The 20852-nt window shown below is 50.7% G+C and overlaps 1 protein-coding gene across 11 annotated transcripts in view; it reads right to left on the reverse strand.

Annotated features, from left to right (window-relative positions):
* TBC1D22A (TBC1 domain family member 22A) overlaps nucleotides 1–17598 on the reverse strand; it is a 417209-nt gene extending 399611 nt beyond the window's left edge. For 2 of the 11 annotated variants that reach the window (XM_017850758.1, XM_017850757.1), the window contains exon 1: nucleotides 12006–13506. In XM_017850758.1, coding sequence (XP_017706247.1) covers nucleotides 12006–12187 — 182 coding nt within the window. In that variant the 5' untranslated portion in view covers nucleotides 12188–13506. Of the gene's footprint in view, nucleotides 1–9233; nucleotides 9573–10677; nucleotides 10847–12005; nucleotides 13518–17374 lie in introns of those variants that run through there. The other 9 variants (XR_001881226.1, XM_017850750.1, XM_017850749.1 and 6 more) reach the window with 9 other exon arrangements.
* Nucleotides 17599–20852: the final 3254 nt, after the last annotated feature.

The raw sequence follows: 20852 nt of genomic DNA on the forward strand, positions 1-20852 counted from the left end.
ATTCAGAAGTAAATTTTCCAAGGAAATGAACTCTATGAGCTTTGGAGGAAAATGTACGAAAAACCATTCTGACAACGGTAAACAATTCCACCATCCCCTCCGTCCACAGAATAATCTGAAACGCGTGCCCACCCCGAGGGTCAACAGCAGAAAGATGTGGTGCCTGAGACCCAAAACCAGAGGGTCTCCGAGGGCTGTCCCGCCCCGACACCCACACCACTCTGGCAGTAATGCACATGCTGTCCCGCAAGGCTCCCAGCTATGCAGTGTCACTTCTGGGCCACAAACTCCCTGCTACATTTTGTCGCATGTCACACTCCTCACAGCCCTCGGAGTACTGAGAACCCAGCAGGGGCTAAGGCAATTACTGGGTCAAATGGACATCTCTGGAAATAGGTCTTGGAAACAGCATTTTTACATAAATTTTTTCCCTCACATAACAAAAGCAATGCGTGTTTATTATAGAAAACAGAAAATACAAAGGACATGGAAGTATTTTGAAATTGTCCTGGCCAGGTGCTGTGGCTCACACCTCCAATCCCAGCACTTTGGGAGGCCGAGGCGGGTGGATCACCTGAGGTCGGGAGTTCGAGACCAGCCTGACCAACGTGGAGAAAACTCATCTCTACTAAAAATACAAAATTAGCCGGGCGTTGTGGTGCACGCCTGTAATCCCAGCTACTCAGGAGGCTGAGGCAGGAGAATCGCTTGAATCCGGGAAGTGGAGATTGCAGTGAGCTGAGATTGTGCCACCACACTCCAGCGTGGGCAATGAGAGTAAAACTCTATCTCAAAAAAAAAAAAAAAGAAACTGTCCAACACAGAGAAGTACAGTCAAGCACCACATAATGATATTTTAGTCAACAACAGACCACATATAGGACCATGGTCCTGTAAGACTATAATGCAGCTGAAAAATTCGTCATCCAGTGATGTCACAGCCAAAGTTACATCGTAGCACAAAGCATACTCCTGTGTTTGTGGTGATGCTGATATAAGCAAATCTACTGTACTGCCAGTCCTACAACAGTACAGCACATACATTATGTACTGTATGTGATACTTGATCATAATGAACAACTATGTTACTGCTTTATGTACTGTACTCATTGTATTATACTTTTTCTTTTTTGTTGTTTTTTTTTTTTAGGCAGAGTTTTGCTCTTGTCATCCAGGCTGGAGTGCAATGGCACGATCTCGACTCACTGCAACCTCTGCCTCCGGGGTTTAAGTGATTCTCCTGCCTCAGACTCCTGAGCATCTGGGATTACAGGTGCCCACCACCATACCCGGCTAATTTTTGTATTTTAGTAGAGATGGGTTTCACCATGTTGGCCGGGCTGGTCTCGAACTCCTGACCTCAGGTGATCTGCCCGCCTAGGCCTCCCAAAGTGCTGGGATTACAGGTGTGAGCCACTGCACTCGGCCTATTGTACTATACTTTTTATCATTATTTTAGAGTATGCTCCTTCTACTTATTTTAAAAAAAAAAAAAAGCTGTAAAACAGCCTCGGGCAAGTCCTCAGTCCCTCAGGAGGCATTCCAGAAGAAGGCAGTGACGGCTCCATGCATGTTACTGCCTCCGAAGACCTTCCGCTGGGACAAGATGCGGAGGTGGAAGCCAGTGGCACTGACGGTCCGGACCCTGTGTCAGTCTAGGTTAATAGGTGTGTCTGTGTCTTAGTTTTAACAAAAGCTGAAAAGTAAAAAATAAAAAAATTTAAAAAGAGAAAAAAGCTAAGGATATAAAGAAACATATTTTGGTACAGCTGTACAATGTATTTGTGTTCTAAGCTATGTCATAATAGAAAGGAGTCAAAAAGTTTTTAAAAAATCAAAACGTTTATGAAGTTTAAAAGTCACAGCAAGCTAAGGTTAATTAACTACTGAAGAAGGAAGGTGTTTTCATGAATCTAGTGTAGCCTAAATGCAGAGTGTTCAGGACATCTACACAATGCACAGTGACGACCCAGGCCTTCCGGTTCACTCACCCTCCATTCACCAACCCACCAACAACAAGAGCAACGTCCGGTCCTGCGAGCGCCAGTCACACCGGCCGCCCTACACGAGCATGCCACTTTATCGTTTACCCGTATTTGTACTATCCCTGCTCCATATTCAGAGATGTTTAGATACACAAATACTAACCATTGTGTGACAACTCCCTGCGGTACTCAGAACAGTACCATGCTGTACAGGCGTGTAACTCGGAGCAACAGACGGTGCCACATAGCCCAGGTGTGCAGCAGGCGACACCGTACTAAACCTACCTAGGTTTGTATAAATGCGCTCTGTGATGTTCACACAGGGCAAAATCACCTAAGGACGCATTTCTCAGAAGGTGTCCCCGTCACCAAGTGATGCATGACTTTCCGCGCGGCTCCACCATCCTGGCAGCCAGCCATCACCGAGTCCCACTCCCCCTCTCCCCTTCTTGCTGCTTCTCACTCAGTCCTGGCCCTGCCCGGCTTCCCCTCGGGACTCACCACACTGAGCTCTTTCTTCTTGCTCCCTCCTCTGCCTCCTGCCAGCCTCTGCACATGCCCCAGACTCTTCTGTGTGCTCCCTACTCTGCTCCCCAAAGCCAAGTCCTCAGTCCTCCTTTCTTCTCTTATGAAAAATCACGCTCTCTCCTGACTTTCTCCACCCGAGTAAATGGTTCTCAAACACGTGCCTCCAAGCAGAACCACTGCCAACTCTCACCCACGAATCCACCACCTCACGTCAATGGGTCCCCCACAAAAATCAGTTGTGGCCCACCGGCCACTCCCCATACCCACTCTTCGGTCCCCACCCTTGGACAACATCACTGTCTACCAGTCACACAAAAATAGACAACGTGCTGGTCCCTGCCTCGTACCTCTCCCTCGAGCCCTCTTCTCCTGGCCGCCCCTGGCTCTCACTGGCCTATGTCCTGGCATCAAAAACCCTGTTTGTGGCACATATACACCACGGAATACTATGCAGCCATAAAAAGGACAAGTTCATACCCTTTGTAGGGACATAGATGAAGTTGGAAACCATCATTCTCAGCAAACTATCGGAAGAAGAGAAAACCAAACACCATATGCTCTCACTCACAGGTGGGAATTGAACAAAGAGATCACTTGGACACAGGAAGGGGATCATCACACTCCAGGTCCTACTGTGGCGGGCAGTGGGGAGGGATAGCATTACAGAATATACCTAATGTAAATGATGAGTTAATGGGTGCAGCACACCAACATAGCACATGTATACATATGTAACAAACCTGCACGTTGTGCACATGTACCCTAGAACTTAAAGTATAATAAAATAAATGAACAAATAAATGTGGATTTTAGGTAAATAAAGAGTTTCTTATCTATGTCCAAATATTGCATGGGGCAGACCTATACTAAAAAAAAAAAAAGAAAAAAAAGAAAACCCTCTGTTCCCACTGACTTAAATCAGGGCTCCACTTTCTCTCATTCTGCCCATGTAGCTCCTGTGACCACCTCTAGAACTGCAATCCACCAACATGAGGGTCAGCCTGGTCTCCTCCCTGAAGAACACCACCCACCCACTGTCTCCACTTCCTCTAGGTCACCTTGGAAACCTCCCACACATCCCTCCTCTCCTGTCCATCAGCCCTGGCCCTGGCCCATCCCCTCCTCCTGAGAAGCACATGACGGCTGCACCGGCTGCCCCGGGGTTTGGCCTCAGCTCTGCCGTCCTGTGCCCATCAGAGGACGGGTCACTCCCCAGCTGAACATCCTTCAAGGTCTTCCTACAGGGCTTGGGGAAGAACTCAGATGCTTTCAGATCCCATGAGGCCTGTGCAGCGCCCTCCTGCCCCTCCCAGCTCACACACCCCCTCTCGGGAGGGCTCTCTTTTCCCACCTTTTGCAATGTGTGGCACAGGGTCCATTTGGAGTATCTACTGAACTAAATGAATTGCAAACACTTCCTGACAGTCCCCTTCCTCTCTCTCTCTCCTCCCCATGGCCACGGTTCTCACCCTACATCCTGGCCAGCCTCATCCTACCCGTGCAACCTCGGGTCAGTTCCCTGACCTGAGCCCCTGTCTCTAGCACACAGTAAGAGGTCAATAAATGGTAGCAGGAGGTCTGATCAGGTGGCCCCTGCTCAGAAACTTTCCCTAGCTCCAAACACAAAACAGCCTCAAGCCAAAATTCCTGCAGCCACCATCCTGAACACTGACCCTCACCTGCATCCCACCACACAGCCGCAGCTGTGCCCACTCCTTCCACCTCTGTTCTCAGGTAGCCAGCGACTTGCCAGGTTCCCAAACACACCCTGTATTCCTCCTTACCTGGGATGTATTCAAGTCACCCTGGGCCAAGAAGGCCTCGCAGCCCCTGACCACAGAACACGCCCCACCCCAGGTAACCTTCAAAGTCCACTTTAATGTCACTTCATGGCCTCAGTGAAAACTCCCCTTTCCTTGCCCACGCTGCCACAGGGCCTCCTGGCCCCTCCACGGCCCGCTTGGCACCAGCATCCTTGTGGCAGAAGCTCCTGGCTGGTCTGTCTCCCTCAGCAAACGGAAGTCCCTCGGTAGCAGGAGTAACACCAGGCTCACCTTTGCACACACCCCAGGGCCTCGCGTGCAAACAGAGCGCATCCCATAACTGCTTGTTACATTTAATTCTCTTCCTCACTATGCAAATAGTTGAACGATTAAGCATTTAAAGGCACACCATATCTTTGAAGGAATTAAGTTCCAAGAATACAGGACATCTTCTCACGACAAAACCTAGCTAGGTAACAACACCCTCTTAAAGGCTCCTGAGCTGCTGTGAAGGTGGCCTTTTCTATGAGCTATTTAAAAGCATGACGGCTTAGGAAGGCACATTTGGCTGACGCACAAGCTGCTACGGTGGCTCTAGTGACTGGTTTTGGAACACAAAACTAACTCAATATAGAGATTAATTCTAAAAGAAAACAAAATGGAGCCCACAGCCAACAATCCTCTAGCAGCCCTTCCAGGAGGCAGCTGTGGCCATGCAGGAATCACCTACTGCACCATCGATAAACCTGAGAACTTGGCAGCCGCCAGACCCAGTCTCAAAAGAGAAGAGGTGGCGCTCTGTGCTCTTCCTCCACCCCGATAAAGCAACTCCCAAGGCCCCAGATGTCAGCAGGAAAATCCTGTCATGAATTCATGATTGTTTCTGAACCTTTCTTCCTCCCAGATCCCTTCTGAATTCGGAAAGAAGCAAGGCCAGATCTCCCCTTGACTCCCGAACCCAACAGCATAACGTAGGGAGTCCCAGGCAACTCGCTGGCCTCCCTGCCACAAACACGTTCACGTGAAAACAAGGGCAGCGGGTGCACCGAGCCCTTGCGGAGGAGCTGCCACCCCTAAGAGAGCCACAGTGACACCAAGGGACTCACCCCCTTTCCAAGATCGGGTCCTCTGCCCTGCCCCTCCACACATCCCGAGCCACTGACAGCTTTCAGCCAAGGATCAGGAGCTCATCCAGACGACTGCAATGAACATCACTTGCCTCATCTAGGTGAAAGCCTTAGAGCCAGCAAGCCTACTTTTTTTTTTTTTTTTTTTTGATACAGAGTCTTGCTCTGTCGCCCAGGCTGGAGTGCAGTGGCGCGATCTCGGCTCACTGCAAGCTCCGCCTCCCGGGTTCACGCCATGCTCCTGCCTCAGCCTCCCAAGTAACTGGGACTACAGGCACCGCCACCACACCCGGCTAATTTTTTGTATTTTTAGTAGAGACGGGTTTTAACTGTGTTAGCCAGGATGGTCTCTATGTCCTGACCTCGTGATCCGTCCGCCTCGGCCTCCCAAAGTGCTGGGATTACAGGCGTGAGCCACCACACCCGGTCTTTATTTTTTAGTTTAGTAAAAATGTTTAATAAAAGAAGGCCCATTTCAAACCAGCACAGCAAGGAGTACAAGGTGGAGAGAGCTGCACAGCACACTTAAAAATTCTATCGGAATCGGCCTGGCTCCGGTACACACAGCGCACATGAGAAGGAAGAGGGTGGCGGAGGCCGAGGCAGCGCTCAAACGAACGCAAGCACGAGCAAGAACACCTAGGATGGACCTGTGGGAACACAGCTGAGGCAGTCGGGCGCCCAGGAATATCAGGGGTCCCGAAGCCGGAAAGGGCTCTGCCTTGGACCGGCCTGAGGGTGAACCTATTATTCCCCTAGGAGCTTGGGGCCTTGAGCAGAGGCCCACCTTCCCCACTGCAGGCCGTACGGGGAAGGCAGACCCAGGGTGGAGAGGGCGCCCAGCAACGCCTGGCCCTGCCTCGGGGGGCTGCCATCAGTAACAACACAAGCGTTCTCAGCCTCCACTTCCTACTCAGTAACGGAACCCACAGCTATTCTAAGCAACTGGACTCGCGGGGGCTACGTGCCCTTCATGATCCACAGCACTCGGAGTGGAATTTCCATGTTTATCACCAGAAAAGAGGAAACATTTCAGAAAGGAGGAACAAAAAGTCTGGGGATACTCAAAATGAAAGTTCCCCACAGCACGGGGCCCAGAAATGGGAAGAGCCCAGGCGGCCCTGTTCCCTCTGGGCCTCCTGATACCTCTGCCTTCTGTCTGCAAAGAGAACACGGGGGGACCTGGGAGAAGCGGCTCACCTCTCTCCAGAAGAACCCCCGGCAGTCGCAGTCTGCAGAGCGCAGGAGGCGTGGTTTTCCCCCGCCTGGAGGAGTCAGGCCTCAGGCGGAGCTCAGCAGACAGCAGCCTGAGTTCAAACATGAGGATGTGTGCCAGGGCGCAGGGACCACCTCCACCCAAGCCAGCCCACAGAAGGATCAGATTCCTGGTGAATGAGTCAGCCTTCTCTGTAATAATTTCAGCACCTGTTAAGTCCGCTTGGGCATGGAGGAGATAAGGATGAGGCTGTGATGGGTAAGGGCACAGACTTCTCAGATTCAAACCCTAGCTCTGCCACTTATGGGCTGTGTGGCTTTGAGCATGTAACTCAGCTTCTGAGTCTCCTCATTTGTAAAACAGGGACCACACGGTACCACCCCCAGCTGCTATGAGGACTACACGGGTGGTTGCACGTAAAGTGCCTAGTCCACCGGGCACGGTGGCTCACGCCTGTAATCCCAGCACTTTGGGAGGCCGAGGTGGGCAGATCACCTGAGGTCAGGAGTTCGGGACCAGCCTGGCCAACACAGTGAAACCCCGTTTCTACTAAGACACACACAAAAAAATTAGCTGGGTGTGGCAGCATGAGCCTGTAGCCCCAGCTACTGGGGAGGCTGAGGCAGGAGAATTTGCTTGAACCCGGGAGGCGGAGGTTACAGTAAGCCGAGATCGCACCATTGTATTCTAGCCTGGGTAACAGAGCGAGACTCTGTCTCCAAAAAAAAAAACGCCTAGCCCAAGGGAAGCACTCCACAAACAATCCCTAGCATGGGGCGTGATGCCAAGGCCCCACCTCAGTTCTGATTCCCCTCTGCACCTGAGCGCTGCAGGGAACACCTGCTCTGTGCCTGCTCCGTACACAGACATGCTCCCTGGACTCCTCAGGAAAAAAAACCATGCAGGTGGGTCATCTTGTGCTCCCAGGGCCAAGCATGGTGACATTCCCTACCCTGTGGCAGGACACCGGCTCCTGTTCCTGGGCTCCCCACTGCACCCAGAAGCACTGCACAATGCAGATCTCCACGGCCTGTGTTCAAGGGGTGAAGGGCTGAGCTGAGAAGGGGCAGAGACCCTGAGCCTGCCAGAGAAAGAAAGGAGGGGCAGGTGTCACTCTCAGGCCGCAGAGCCAGGACAGCCCCCTGCACGTGAACACTGTCCTTGTCCTAGCCACAGCAGGCCGCACTAGACTGTGGCCGTTCAGGGAAAGAAAAACAGAGACGACTTCTTTTCAACCCAAATGCCTATCAATCAACAAGTGGATAAAGAAAGTGTGGTGTAGCCGGACACGGTGGATCATGCCTATAATCCCAGCACTTTGGGGGGCCAAGGCAGGCAGATCACAAGGTCGAAAGATGGAGACCATCCTGGCCAACAGGGTGAAAACACAAAAATTAGCTGGGCATGGTGGTGCGTGCCTGTAATCCCAGCTACTCAGGAGGATGAGGCAGGAGAATCGCTTGAACCTGCGAGATGGAGGTTGCAGTGAGCCAAGATTGCACCACTGCACTCCAGCCTGGTGACAGAGCGAGACTCCATCTCAAAAAAAAAAAAAAAAAACTGTAGTGTGTGTGTGTATGTAATGTGTGTACATATATATGCATATGTATATATATGATGAAACACTACTCAGCCATAAAAAGGAATGAATTAATGGCATTCACAGAGACCTGGATGAGGCTGGAGACTAAGTAAAGTAACTCAGGAATGGAAAACCAAACCATCTGTTCTCACTCGTAAGTGGGAGCTAACGGCCAGGCATGGTGTCTCACGTCTGTAATCCCAGTACTCTGGGAGGCCAAGGCAGGTGGATAACTTGAGGTCACAAGGTCAAGACCAGCCTGGCCAACATGGTAAAACCCCATCTCTATTAAAAATACAAAAATTAGGCAGGCATGGTGGCACACACCTGTAGTCCCAGCCACTTGGGAGGCTGAGGCAGGAGAATCGCTTGAACCCAGGAGGTGGAGGTTGCAGTGAGCCAAGATCACGCCACTCCACTCCAGCATGGGCAACAGAGTGAGAATCCATCTCAAAAAAAAAAAAAATTGTAAGTGGGAGCTAAGCTATGAGGATGCAAAGGCATAAGAATGACACAATGGATTTCAGGGAGAAAGGGTGGGAAGGGGGTGAGCGATAAAAGACTGGGTTCAGTGTATACTGCTCAGGTGCACCAAAATCTCACTAATCACCACTAAAGAACTTACTCATGTAACCAAACACCACCTGTTCCCCAGTAATCTATGGAAATAAAAAATTAAAAAGAAAAGCAGACATGTAGTCTCCCAAGACATGTTCTCCTCAATTCCATGACCTCCCATGGTTCCTCAGCAACACTTGGGAGCAATGGGGTACTTCCTCCTGCTCTCATTACTTAAGAAACAAATAAATAATCCAAAATTGTCAGGGATTATTTAATCATTTTTGTCTTCATTTAAAATTAACCCAGAGTCCAGATTTACTCTATCAGACAAATATGTAAGAGAAAGGAAATAGGATTCACATTCAATTTATTTTTCAAAATGTTTCTGGACAAAGTAAGACATTTTATAACACGGAAAGTGACCACTGAAAGGAACAAGGAAAAGGAAATGCGCCTACAGCAAAAACTCACCCGCCAGCACTTCCGAGGCCACCGTCACAGGAAGGTCATCTCCACTCACAAACAAGAAGAGAAACCCAGCTGGCGGGGAACACACGATCACTGCCGGGAAAAACTCCGGGGCTTCCCCCAGCATGGAAAACAGGACTGAGGGTTCTTACCCAATAAACAACCTCTTCAAAACACAAGCAAGGCAACACAGATTTATAAAAAACACAAGCAGGCAAAACAGATTTATACAAAACACAAGCAGGCAAGGGGGCCAGAGCCAGCAGCCAACATTCTGAGGAAAGAGGCAGGGCCCTATGTGGTTCCTAGGCCTGAGCGGGACAGAGGACACAGGAAGAACGCTCCGAGCTGACTTCGGTCCCCTGGGTTTAAACATACTCTGTGGAGGTTACCCAGTGATCCCCCACCAGGCCGCTGACCAAGGTACTCCTGCCCACATCCAAGCGCAGGACTCTGCTGAGGGAGGTGCTGGGCCGCCTACCACTCCCTGTCGGACATCCCTTGGCACAGTACCCCACTCTTCACGGCTGCTGTAACAAATCACCACAACTTAAAACATGCGTTCATTATCTCGAAGTTCTGAAGGTCAGAAATCCGGCATGGGTCTCATGACACTGAAGTCCAGGCGCCAGCCAGCTGCGCTCCTTCCAGGAGGCTCGAGGGGAGAACCCGTTTCCTGCTCACTCCGGTTGTTGGCAGAATTCAGCTCCTGGCGGCGGCAGGGGCAAGGCCTTGCTCTCCTGTTAGCTATCTGTAGAACGCCTTTCTCAGCTTCTAGAAGCCACGCCACACTCCTGGTGGCAGCCTCCCCCATCTGCAAAGCCAGCCACTGTGGATGGAGTCCATCCCACACCGTGTCTCTGACCACTTCCAAAAGCTCATGAGGTTACACTGGGCCCGCCAGGTAACAGGACAATTCCCCCATTTCAGGTCAGCTGATTAGTGACCTGAATTCCCCTCTGCCATGTAACAGAACATACTCGCAGGGGTCAGGGATGAGGACAAGGACACCTTTAGGGGGCCAGTATTCTGCCCACCACACTCCCATCCCCACAGGCCAGCGTCCTGGAGATCACCTCGACCCCCAGCACCCTGCCCATCAGTGAATCCTGAGAGTACCATGTACACCCTGAACCTGCCCACTCCTCTCCAACCCCACAGCCTCTGGCCTCGGCCTCCTCAGAAGCCCACCAGCTTCCTCTCGCCTTCTCTTCAAGGATGACAAACAGTGTCACAGTATCTCACTCCTCCCTGTTTAATACCCTTCAACACCCTCTCATGGCTCTTAGGACCACAGCCCGGATCTTCACCATGGCCTTGGCAGCAGCGCCAGAGCCTGCTCACCACCCTTCATGCCCCTCCTCCCCAGTCAAGCGCTCCCCGCAGGAGAGGGGCTCCGACAGACTCTCCCCCGACCTCTGCAGCCAGGTCTCAGCAGAAGCCCAACCTGTGTCGGGAGGACACGACCATTCCAGCCACCGAGGGCCCTGCTCTCTGCCAGCATCCCGGGACTGCCACCTGCCCGGCACTACAGTCTGCGTGCACGTGTTCACGGGGCAGGCGTCCAGCCGCGAAGGGTCACGTGGATGGCTCAGCACTCACCACGGCAGCTGGCACAGGAGAGGAGCAAGTAAACGTTTTCTGAATAAATTCATTATCCCCAACAATGCCTCTCCTTCGGCGAGGACGGACGGTGGCCTATTCAGCCGACTGTCTCATTTGCTTACAGGCGTCTCATGGCTCTGGCAGTGTGAGCTGAAGGCTGTCAGAGCCACAACACTGAAAACCCTCTTCTGCTCCAGCTTTATCCCAGCACCCACATCCTTGCCATGTTCAATTTGGGCCTTTCTTGCCACCATGCCACTTACCTTTTTTTTTTTTTTTGAAACAGAGTCTTGCCCTGTCGCCCAGGCTAGAGTGCAATGACGCGATCTCAGCTCACTGTATCCTCTGCCTCTCAGGTTCAAATGATTCTCCTGCTTCAGCCTCCTGAGTAGGTGGGATTATAGGTGCCCACCACAATATCCGGCTATTTTTTGTATTTTTAGTAGAGATGGGGTTTCACCATGTTGGTCAAGCTGGTCTCGAACTGCTGACCTCAGGTGATCCACCTGCCTCAGCCTCCCAAAGTGCTGGGATGACAGGCATAAGCCACAGCGACCAGCCGCCATCAGGCCACTTGCAAATGTCATACTCCACATACCCCAGCTGCCTGCATACCCTCTGTCAGCAGAGCACACCCTGCCAGGCAGAGCTGAGCTAAAATAGCAAACATCAGACCCACACTGAAAGACTGCCTGTGTTCTCAAGCCCAGTGTGCTGTGATTTTGTCTTGGCATGTAAAGTGAAGTGTGGCGAGAATTCCAACTGCAACAGCCCATTGGGAGCCAAGAGAGTCAGCGGCCCAGGAAAGAACCAGCCCAGACAGTCAGAAACTGAACCTTCAGATTCTACTTTTTTTTTTTTCTTTTTTTTTTGAGACAGTCTCGCTCTGTTGCCCAGGCTGCGGTGCAGTGGTGCGACCTTGGCTCACTGCAATCTCTGCCTCCTGTGTTCAAGCGATTCTCCTGCCTCAGCCTCCCAAATAGCTGGGATTACAGGCACCAGCCACCATGCCTGGCTAATTTTTTAGTAGAGATGGGGTTTCGCCATATTGGCCAGGCTGGTCTCAAACTCCTGACCTCAAGTGATCCACCCACCTCCGCCTCCCAAAGTGCTGGGATTACGGGCGTGAGCCACAGTGCCTGGCCAAACCTTCGGATTCTTATCACCTACCGTTTCTTGCCACCACCACAGCTTCCACTCCGGTGCAAGCCGCCACCACCAGTGGCCACTGGATGCTGCAGCACACTGGCCTCCTGGTCTCCCTGCTTCTGCCCTTGCCCCGACTCCCAATGCCTCCAATCTGTCTTCAGTACAGCAGCCAAAGATACCCCATTAAACCTAATGCAGACCATGCCACTCTTCTGCTCAAAGCCCTCCAAAGGTACCCCATTCAGCCAGAATCAAACAACAGTCCATATCTTCACTGTAGTCACGAGACCCTACCCTTCACGACGCACCCCTTGACTCTCCCCTTCTATCGGCCAGACCCACACTGGCCCCAGCTCCTCTCCTCAAGCACGCCAGCATCGCTCTGGGGGTCCTCTGCACCTGCTCACACCTCTGCCTGGATCGCTCTACCTCAGCCTCCTAGTTGGCCTGTTCCCTCACCTAGTGCAAATCTTTCCTCAAATGTCACCTCAGCGAAGGGCTCCTTCTCACCGCCACACCTGCCACTAAGCCACCTAGTCCTCTTCCCAGCTTTGTTTTGATAGCAGCTGCCACCTTCCAACAGATAACTCTATTTAACTGAGCTATGTTATTTATACCCGGCTCTCCCACTGCACTGCAAGCTCTGCAGAGCAGAGATCTGGGTCTCTTTTGTCCACTAATATTACCTCCAGCACCTGGGGCTGTTCCTAACACATACTATGGATTGAATACATATTTGCTGGATCAGCAAATCATCAAATTCTCAAAACTGGTCCAAGAAGCCTATCCTTTTCTCATCAAAAAGAACTGTGCTAAGCCAAAGAAATCTCCCCATTTGCCATAGCTACTTAAACCAAATTCAATCCCTTTGTGCTATAGATACAGACACTGATGGCCGCAGAGGTAACTTGGTGAAGACCACTACTGGAGAAAGAAAGTTAAAATCTGGTCCACCTGACTCCTAGTCAGAGGTCTATCTACCACATGACACATCCTGGCTCATCCAGAAACAAAGTTTCTAGGAAAGCATCAGCCAAACATGTAACCTAAGGACCAGGGTGTGCATAAACCGAAGGTCTACTAGCAACACCACCTCTCCTGCAGTATATAACCCTGGCCAAACCACGCACTCTCCAGGCTAATCGAGAAGATAGGTTGGAATAAACACCATGTATCGGTACTGACAATGCAAGAATGAGAAAGACACATTTCCCAAACCTGTGGATCTCACAAGTAAGAAAGCAAAAGCACGTACCAGGGACAACAGGAAGCCAGAGGTACCAGCAACACTGAGTTTGATGCAAAAAAGGGGGACTTCAGTTCAGGCTGCATAAAAACAGGAGGCATGCTGGAGAGTGTATATTGAGAAGTGGGGAAAAAAAAAAGCTAAGCCAGGAGAAAGGGAGGGGAAAAAACATTCTGGTCAGATACAAAAGCATGAAAGTGACAGGGTCATCGAACAGTATGGTGTGCCAAGGAACCTAGCATTCCATCAGCACAGCTGAGAGCAAAGCTCAAAGCAAGAGAGCAGCCAGGTCATAAAGGGCTTAGAGGCCGGGCACGGTGGCTCAAGCCTGTAATCCCAGCACTTTGGGAGGCCGAGACAGGCGGATCACGAGGTCAGGAGATCGAGACCATCCTGGCTAATACAGTGAAACCCCGTCTCTACTAAAAAAAAATACAAAAAACTAGCCGGGCGACGAGGCGGGCGCCTGTAGTCCCAGCTACTCGGGAGGCTGAGGCAGGAGAATGGCGTAAACCCGGGAGGCGGAGCTTGCAGTGAGCTGAGTTCCGGCCACTGCACCCTAGCCTGGGCGGCAGAGCAAGACTCCGTCTCAAAAAATAAATAAATAAATAAAGGGCTTAGATGTTGTGCAAAAACACTTACACTTCTCAGCATGACACTGAAGGGGAAAAAACCCAGGGATTTAAACCAAGACTGCCTCAGGGAGTGCAGGATCAAGCATGTCTCCTGCAAAACACTGGCAGGCATAACATGGAAAGCGCCAAAAACAGTGTCTAGCAAATGCTAAGTGTTTAATGAATACTAGCCATTATTGCCATAAGGAATTATTGAGTTGTGCTACTGGCCGGGAGTAGTGGCTCACGCCTGTAATCCCAGCACTTTGGGAGGCCGACCACTTGAGATCAAGAGTTCGAGACCAGCCTGGCCAACATGGTGAAACTGCATCTCTACTAAAAATACAAAAAAATTAGCTGGGCGTGGTGGCGGACACCTGTAACCCAAGTTACTTGGGCAGCAGAGGCAGGAGAATCACTTGAACCCAGGAGGCAGTGGTTGCAGTGAGCCTAGATCGCACCACTGCACTCCAGTCTGGGCGACAGAGCAAGACTCGTCTCAAAAATAAAAAAGAGTTGAACTATCTGCAAGATCCCTTACTAGTCTTGTATTGTACAGCAGGTGTCGTCTTCTTCCTGAGTTTCCTTGAGTTGATGGCTACACTCAAAAAAAAAAGAGGAAAACAAGGCTGTGCATGGTGGCTCACGCCTGTAATCCCAGCACTTTGGGAGGCCACAGTGGGTGGATCACCTGAGGTCAGGAGTTTGAGACCAGCCTGGCCAACATGGTGAAACCCCGTCTCTACTAAAAATAGGAAAAAAAATTAGCCAGGCGTGGTGGTGGGCGCCTGTAATCCCAGCTACTTGGGAGGCTGAGGCAGGACAATGTGTTGAACCTGGGAGGCAGAGGTTGCAGTGAGCAGAGATTGCGCCACCGAACTCCAGCCTGGGCAACAGAGTGAGACTCCGTCTCAAAAGAAAAAAAACCACAAAAACAAAGAAAACCATCATGGGAAACAACTGAAAGAGCTGCCAAAGCCACAGGAACCTGGCTAGGATCTCCACTAGCACTGTGCTTGCGTAGGTGTGGGCTAAATAAATATGCAGCTAGTGACCAATCACCACTACTGACAGGAAAACGGGCATTACTTTGTGACTCCTCCTTCAGGGAGGAGTTCCAGCCTGCCACCTGAAAGAGCTGCACTGCCAGAGGCTTGAGCCACAAGATGGATGGGAAACACAGAGGCTTCGCAGGCCTTCCTGGTGCACCCAACCTCTCCTTCTGCCCTCTTCAGTGACAGCCTCAAACAACTCTCCAAGACTCCAACTTCACAGAGGTATTACAGAAGCTGCTCTCAAAAGTGCCTAAGACACAGAACAGCATCAAAGTCACAGGAAAAAGAAAGCTGGTCTTTGGTATTTCAGGTTCACACAGAAGCAAGTTGGAGACTTAGTCTCCTGTGGCTGTCATAGCAAATTACCACAAACTGAATGGCTTAAAACAACAGACATTTATTCTCTCTCAGTTTTAAGGCCAAAAGCCCAAAATCAAGTCATTAGCAGGGCCATGCTCTCTGTGAAGTCTCTAGGTGAGCATCCTTCCTTGCCTCTCCTAGCTGCTGGTGGCTGCCAGCAACCTCTGGCTTTCCTCGGCTCGTAAATGTACTATTCCAATCTCTGTTTCTGTCTCCACAGGGCCATTTCCCTGAGTGTGTCTCTCTGTATCCAAATTTCCCTCCGGTTAGAAAAATACTAGTTGTTGAACTAAGGCCCACCCTCATCCAGTATGACCTCATTTTACCTTGATTACTTGTGCAAAAACCCTATTTCCAAATGTCATATCCACGGGTTCCAGATGGACATAAATTTGGTGGCAGGGGGTGGGGGAGGGGGCAAACACTATTCAACTCAGTATAAGAACAAATTACCAAGGGCCACAGCCTTCAATCCAAAGGTTGAGTCACTGCTGTAACTCCACACAGCAGCTCTGTTATTCTTACATTTCAGTTAAGAATTAAGAGTTTAGAATGATGAGGAACCAAAACCTTAAGACCTAAAAGTAACACATAAAAGTTACACTGTCCTGTGGCTCCTCTTCCCTGGACTCTATGTTCCACAGCATTTGTTCCTGTTGCTACCAGGACCTCCTATTCACCACCATTCCAGAATCTTCACTCATCTTGGACCCTGACACTGGTTTTGTTGGAAGCTCTTACTGTTCTCGAATCACGCACAGTCAAATAGGGTCTCTGGCCACCTTTGATGACTCCCTTCACTCTCGAAGTCACCCATGAGCAGTCGGTAACTCACTCTGCTAACTCCCAGATCACTCTTAAAAGTAAACTTTCCTTTTTTTTTTTTTTTTTTTTGAGACAGAGTTTCACTCTTGTTACCCAGGATGGGGTGCAATGGAACAATCTTGGCTCACTGCAACCTCCACCTCCCAGGTTCAAGCGATTCTCCTGCCTCGGCCTCCCGAATAGCTGGGATTACAGGCATGTGCCACCGTGCCCAGCTAATTTTGTATTTTTAGTAGAGACCAGGTTTCTCCATGTTGGTTAGGCTGATCTCAAACTCCTGACCTTAGGTGATCTGCCCACCTCGGCCTCCCAAAGTGCTGGGATTACAGGCGTGAGCCGCCGCACCCTGCCAAAAGTAAACTTTTCCCACTGGATGCAGTAAATTGCAAAGGTTATCATTCAAACACTCAAACGATAGTGTTTATTATGAAACAGGAGTACAAACCATTTTCCTGTGTTTATGAATGATTCTACTCAGACTTGTTTTAATATCACAATTCATAATTTTCAGCATTCCAGACTTCAACTTTGGAACAGAACACAGTGTGTTCTGAAATCCTGAAGTTTGCTCATCTCTGATCTGTTTTCACCAGTGGCTGATTTTATCCTAGGTACCCTCCAGGTAATGTCTCATCCCCTAGTGCCCTGGCAGAGCTCAGCGCCACAGCAATCACAGACTCTGGAGCTCTGGAGCTGTAATAGCATCTAGGGTGTACTCAGGTCATTCCAGGCTCAAAAAAAAAAAACTTTCTGCTAACACAATATAGGAGTTGGTTTTGAGACCAGCAAGCAGAAACATGGAAACTCACAGGGAAACTCTAATCCTCTTCCACGCTCAAGGTAAGAGCAGCAGCCCACAAGAGACCAGAGGCAAATCAAGCGGGTCAAAAGCACCACACCCCCTGCAGAAACTGATCTGCCCAGCAGACGGTGCCTCAGCCCAGCCAGCTTCCGGACTCCACCAAACTTCACAGCATGACCCGAATCAGTTCCTTCCAGCCTCCCCAGGGAGCCCAGGACTTTTTGGGAAAGGAGTCTGCCAGTGTCGGGAAAAACGCCAACAGCTCCTCCTCGTCCTTGCAAGCCTCGATCCTACGTGCAGCCACTGTCACCCCCAAACCCCACGCTCCGACCTCCGAGTCCGACAACGCCCGTCACACCACCCAGCAGCCTCCTCAGAGTCCAAGTTGCCCGCTCCAGACCCCCGACTCCGCCCGCAGTCCAGGAGGCCGACACGGCCACCTGACCTTTGACCCCTGACCTCGACCCGGCCCTCCCGGGCACACCCACCTGCCCGGGAGCTTGCTGTTGCTGCGCTTCCAGAACTGCTTCCTGGCCCCGTCGCTGGCCATGGCCCCTCCTCATCCCTCAGACCCGCGGCCCAGACACCCCGAGTGCAGCCGGCCCTCCCCCAGCGGCCCTTTCCTGTCACCCGGGTAGCCCCTCACTGGTCCCGGGACTCCGGAGCGTAGACCCGAGAGGCTCTTCCGCCTCCTTCCGGAAGTTGTGCCTACGCGCGCCCGGAAGTCCCGCCTAAGTCCCAGGTGGCGAGCGACGCAGCGTTCCGAGAACCCGGCCGCATTAAAGGTCGACGCCACGCGACGCACGTTACACGCGTCGCGGAGGCAGCAGAAGCGGTTGGGTTTCGTGTTTGCTTAAGTCTGTCGCTCACGGCTAGCCCGACCCGACCGCGGCGCCTTCCTGCAGGTAGCGGACTCCCAGAAGCCACTGGAGCCTACATTGCGAAGCGGAGCTGGGCCCGTGTCTGATTCCGGTTTCTCTGGAGCGCTTCTCAGAGCCGGCCCAGAGCAGAAGGAAGCCAGACACGCCGTACCCGGCCCAACAGTGGCAGGGCGGCTGCGGGTGCTGGTCAAGCTGGGTCTGCGGGCACTGAGTGAGGATAATACTCAGTGCACGAAATATTTGCAGTGTGGTGAGGTGAGGGGCATAACCGCGGAGCGTATTCCAGGGGATGAGAGAGAGTGGGGATCAGGCCAGGCTTGAAGGGAAGAGTGGTTGAGCACCGAAGACAAGAATTAATTCCCCTGGCCTGAGTTCCAGCCTTGTGCGGCTGTCACGTGCTGGAAACCTGGCTAGTCCGGAGTGAGATGCGCGTTACGTGTGAAATACAGGATTCCAAAGACGTCGTATAAAATAATTTGTATGTTGTTTGCATGTTAGATAACATTTTTAATAATACATTAAATTAAATAAAATGAATTATTTTTGCATTCCTTTTACTCTCTTTAAAATTATTTTTACCTTTTTTGTTCTTTTTTTCTGGGGGGGAGTGGGGGTGGGGCGTCTTGCTATGTTGCCCAGGCTAGTCTCTAATTCCTGCCCTCTAGTGATCCTCCTGCTTCACCCTCCCCAGTAGTTGGAACTACAGGTGCATATGTTATGCCTAGATCTTTTGACTTGTGTGTGTGTGTGTGTGCGCGCAGAAAACCACTAAAAAATCCGTATCTGATTTGCATTACATTTCTGTGCGTCTTAGGCCAAAGATTGAAGGCTCAGGGACTGTCATTTCAGACTGGAGCTTTAGTGTATTTGGAGCTCCTGCCAGTTCTTTTTGTTGTTGTTGTTGTTGTTGTTGTTGTTGTTGTTGAGACGGAGTCTCGCTCTGTCGCCCAGGCTGGAGTGCAGTGGCCGGATCTCAGCTCACTGCAAGCTCCGCCTCCCAGGTTTACGCCATTCTCCCGCCTCAGCCTCCCGAGTAGCTGGGACTACAGGCGCCCGCCACCTCGCCCAGCTAGTTTTTTGTAGTTTCAGTAGAGACGGGGTTTCACCGTGTTAGCCAGGATGGTCTCGATCTCCTGACCTCGTGATCAGCCTGTCTCGGCCTCCCAAAGTGCTGGGATTACAGGCTTGAGCCACCGCTCCCGGCCCAGTTCTCTTTTAAAACAAAAATTTGATAAGGCATATTTACTGATTAAGAATTTCCCGGGAGGCTGAGGCAGGAGAATAGCGTGAACCCGGGAGGCGGAGCTTGCAGTGAACCGAGATCGCGCCACTGCACTCCAGCGTGGGCGACAGAGCGAGACTCCGTCTCAAAAAAATAATAAATTTCCCATGCCTCTTCATTTACTGATAAGTAACATTGACTTAGTACTTACTACGTACAAGACATCCTACTCTCCTGGGATCCTCTCCTAGTAAAGCTCAGAAGACCCCAGGGGTCTCCTCCTGACATATAGCCCTGACAGCCTCAGACAATGCTGTCCCCTACACACAACATTGAGGACCATGGCGGTTCTTTCCAGCTCAGTCTGGCTTATTGCAAGAATCAGTGAGGGAGGTGACAGCAGGATTAACCTGATGGGAGGGGAAAGGACGGAAAAGCTGGCAGCACTTGGTGACTGGTTACACCTTAGATCCAGGTGCTCTTTGTAGCTCACCGTATGCTTTGCTACTACTGTTTTCAGGCGAAGGAGTGAGGCTGAGATTGACTTGAAGGCTTCAAAACCAGCTAAGCAAAGGATTACTAGGATCATGACAGAAACGTGAAGACGGAAAAAGAGAGTCCGAGTAGAAAGCCAGTTTTGAAAGCCAAAGTAATACAGATGTTGGAGTCTAGATATGGGACCTAGGAATTGGGACAGATCCTGAAATCCCAGAGGTAATGAGTGGAACCTTTTTTATTCATTTTTGCAACAAGTATTGAGCAGCAATGCAAATTAAAACTAAGGATGTACCATGTTACACTTAACAGATTGGCAAAAACTTAAAAATCTGTCTTTACCAAACTTGATAAGAATGTGGATTTGTGAGCAGAGCAGAACTCTTGGACTGCCGGTAGGAGGGTACATTCATTCACTAATTTCGGGTGGCCACTTAGCAATTTCTAGCAAAAATACTCTATAACTTAGCAATTCCACTCTTGGTATGTGCTCTGGAGTACCTTGCCTCCTGCCTCTGCGTGCAGAGACAAGAATGTTCAGTGCAGCGTTGCTCCTAGTGGTCGTTAGGGTCTGGGGGAGAAGCAACCAAAATGCCATCTATGGCAGAATCGATAACTTACACAGTTATGTAGTAGAATACCATAAATTAGTAATGATTACATACATCAACATAAATGAATTTCACAAACTGGGGGGTTGTTTTTGAAGTGGGGCTTACTATGTTGCCCAGGCTGGCTGCAAAATCCTGGGCTCAAGTGATCCACCTCAGCTTCCAGAGTAGCTTACAGATGCGAGCACTACTGCATCTGGCTCCACAGTGCTGAATGAGAAAACGTTGAATATGAATTCACATGGTACGATACCATTTAGTACTATTTTCTTTTAAAGGATGAGAGCCGGGCTCGGTGGCTCAAGCCTGTAATCCCAGCACTTTGGGAGGCCAAGACGGGCGGATCACGAGGTCAGGAGATCAAGACCATCCTGGCTAACACGGTGAAACCCCGTCTCTACTAAAAAAATACAAAAAAGCTAGCCAGGCAAGGTGGCAGGCGCCTGTAGTTCCAGCTACTCCGGAGGCTGAGGCAGGAGAATGGCGTAAACCCGGGAGGGGAGCTTGCAGTGAGCCGAGATCCGGCCACCGCACTCCAGCCTGGGCAACAGAGCAAAACTCCGTCTCAAAAAAAATAAAAAAAATAAAAAATAAAATAAAGGATGAGAATACGGCCAGGTGTGGTGGCTCATGCCTGTAATCGCAGCACTTTAGGAGGCTGAGGCAGGAGGATCCCTTGAGCCCAGGAGTTTGAGGCTATAGCAAGCTATGATCATGTCACTGCACTCCATCCTTGGCGATAGTGCAAAACCCTATC

Source organism: Rhinopithecus bieti, unplaced genomic scaffold, assembly GCF_001698545.2.
Source record: "Rhinopithecus bieti isolate Rb0 unplaced genomic scaffold, ASM169854v2 scaffold_32081, whole genome shotgun sequence".
Taxonomy (NCBI): Eukaryota; Metazoa; Chordata; class Mammalia; order Primates; family Cercopithecidae; genus Rhinopithecus; species Rhinopithecus bieti.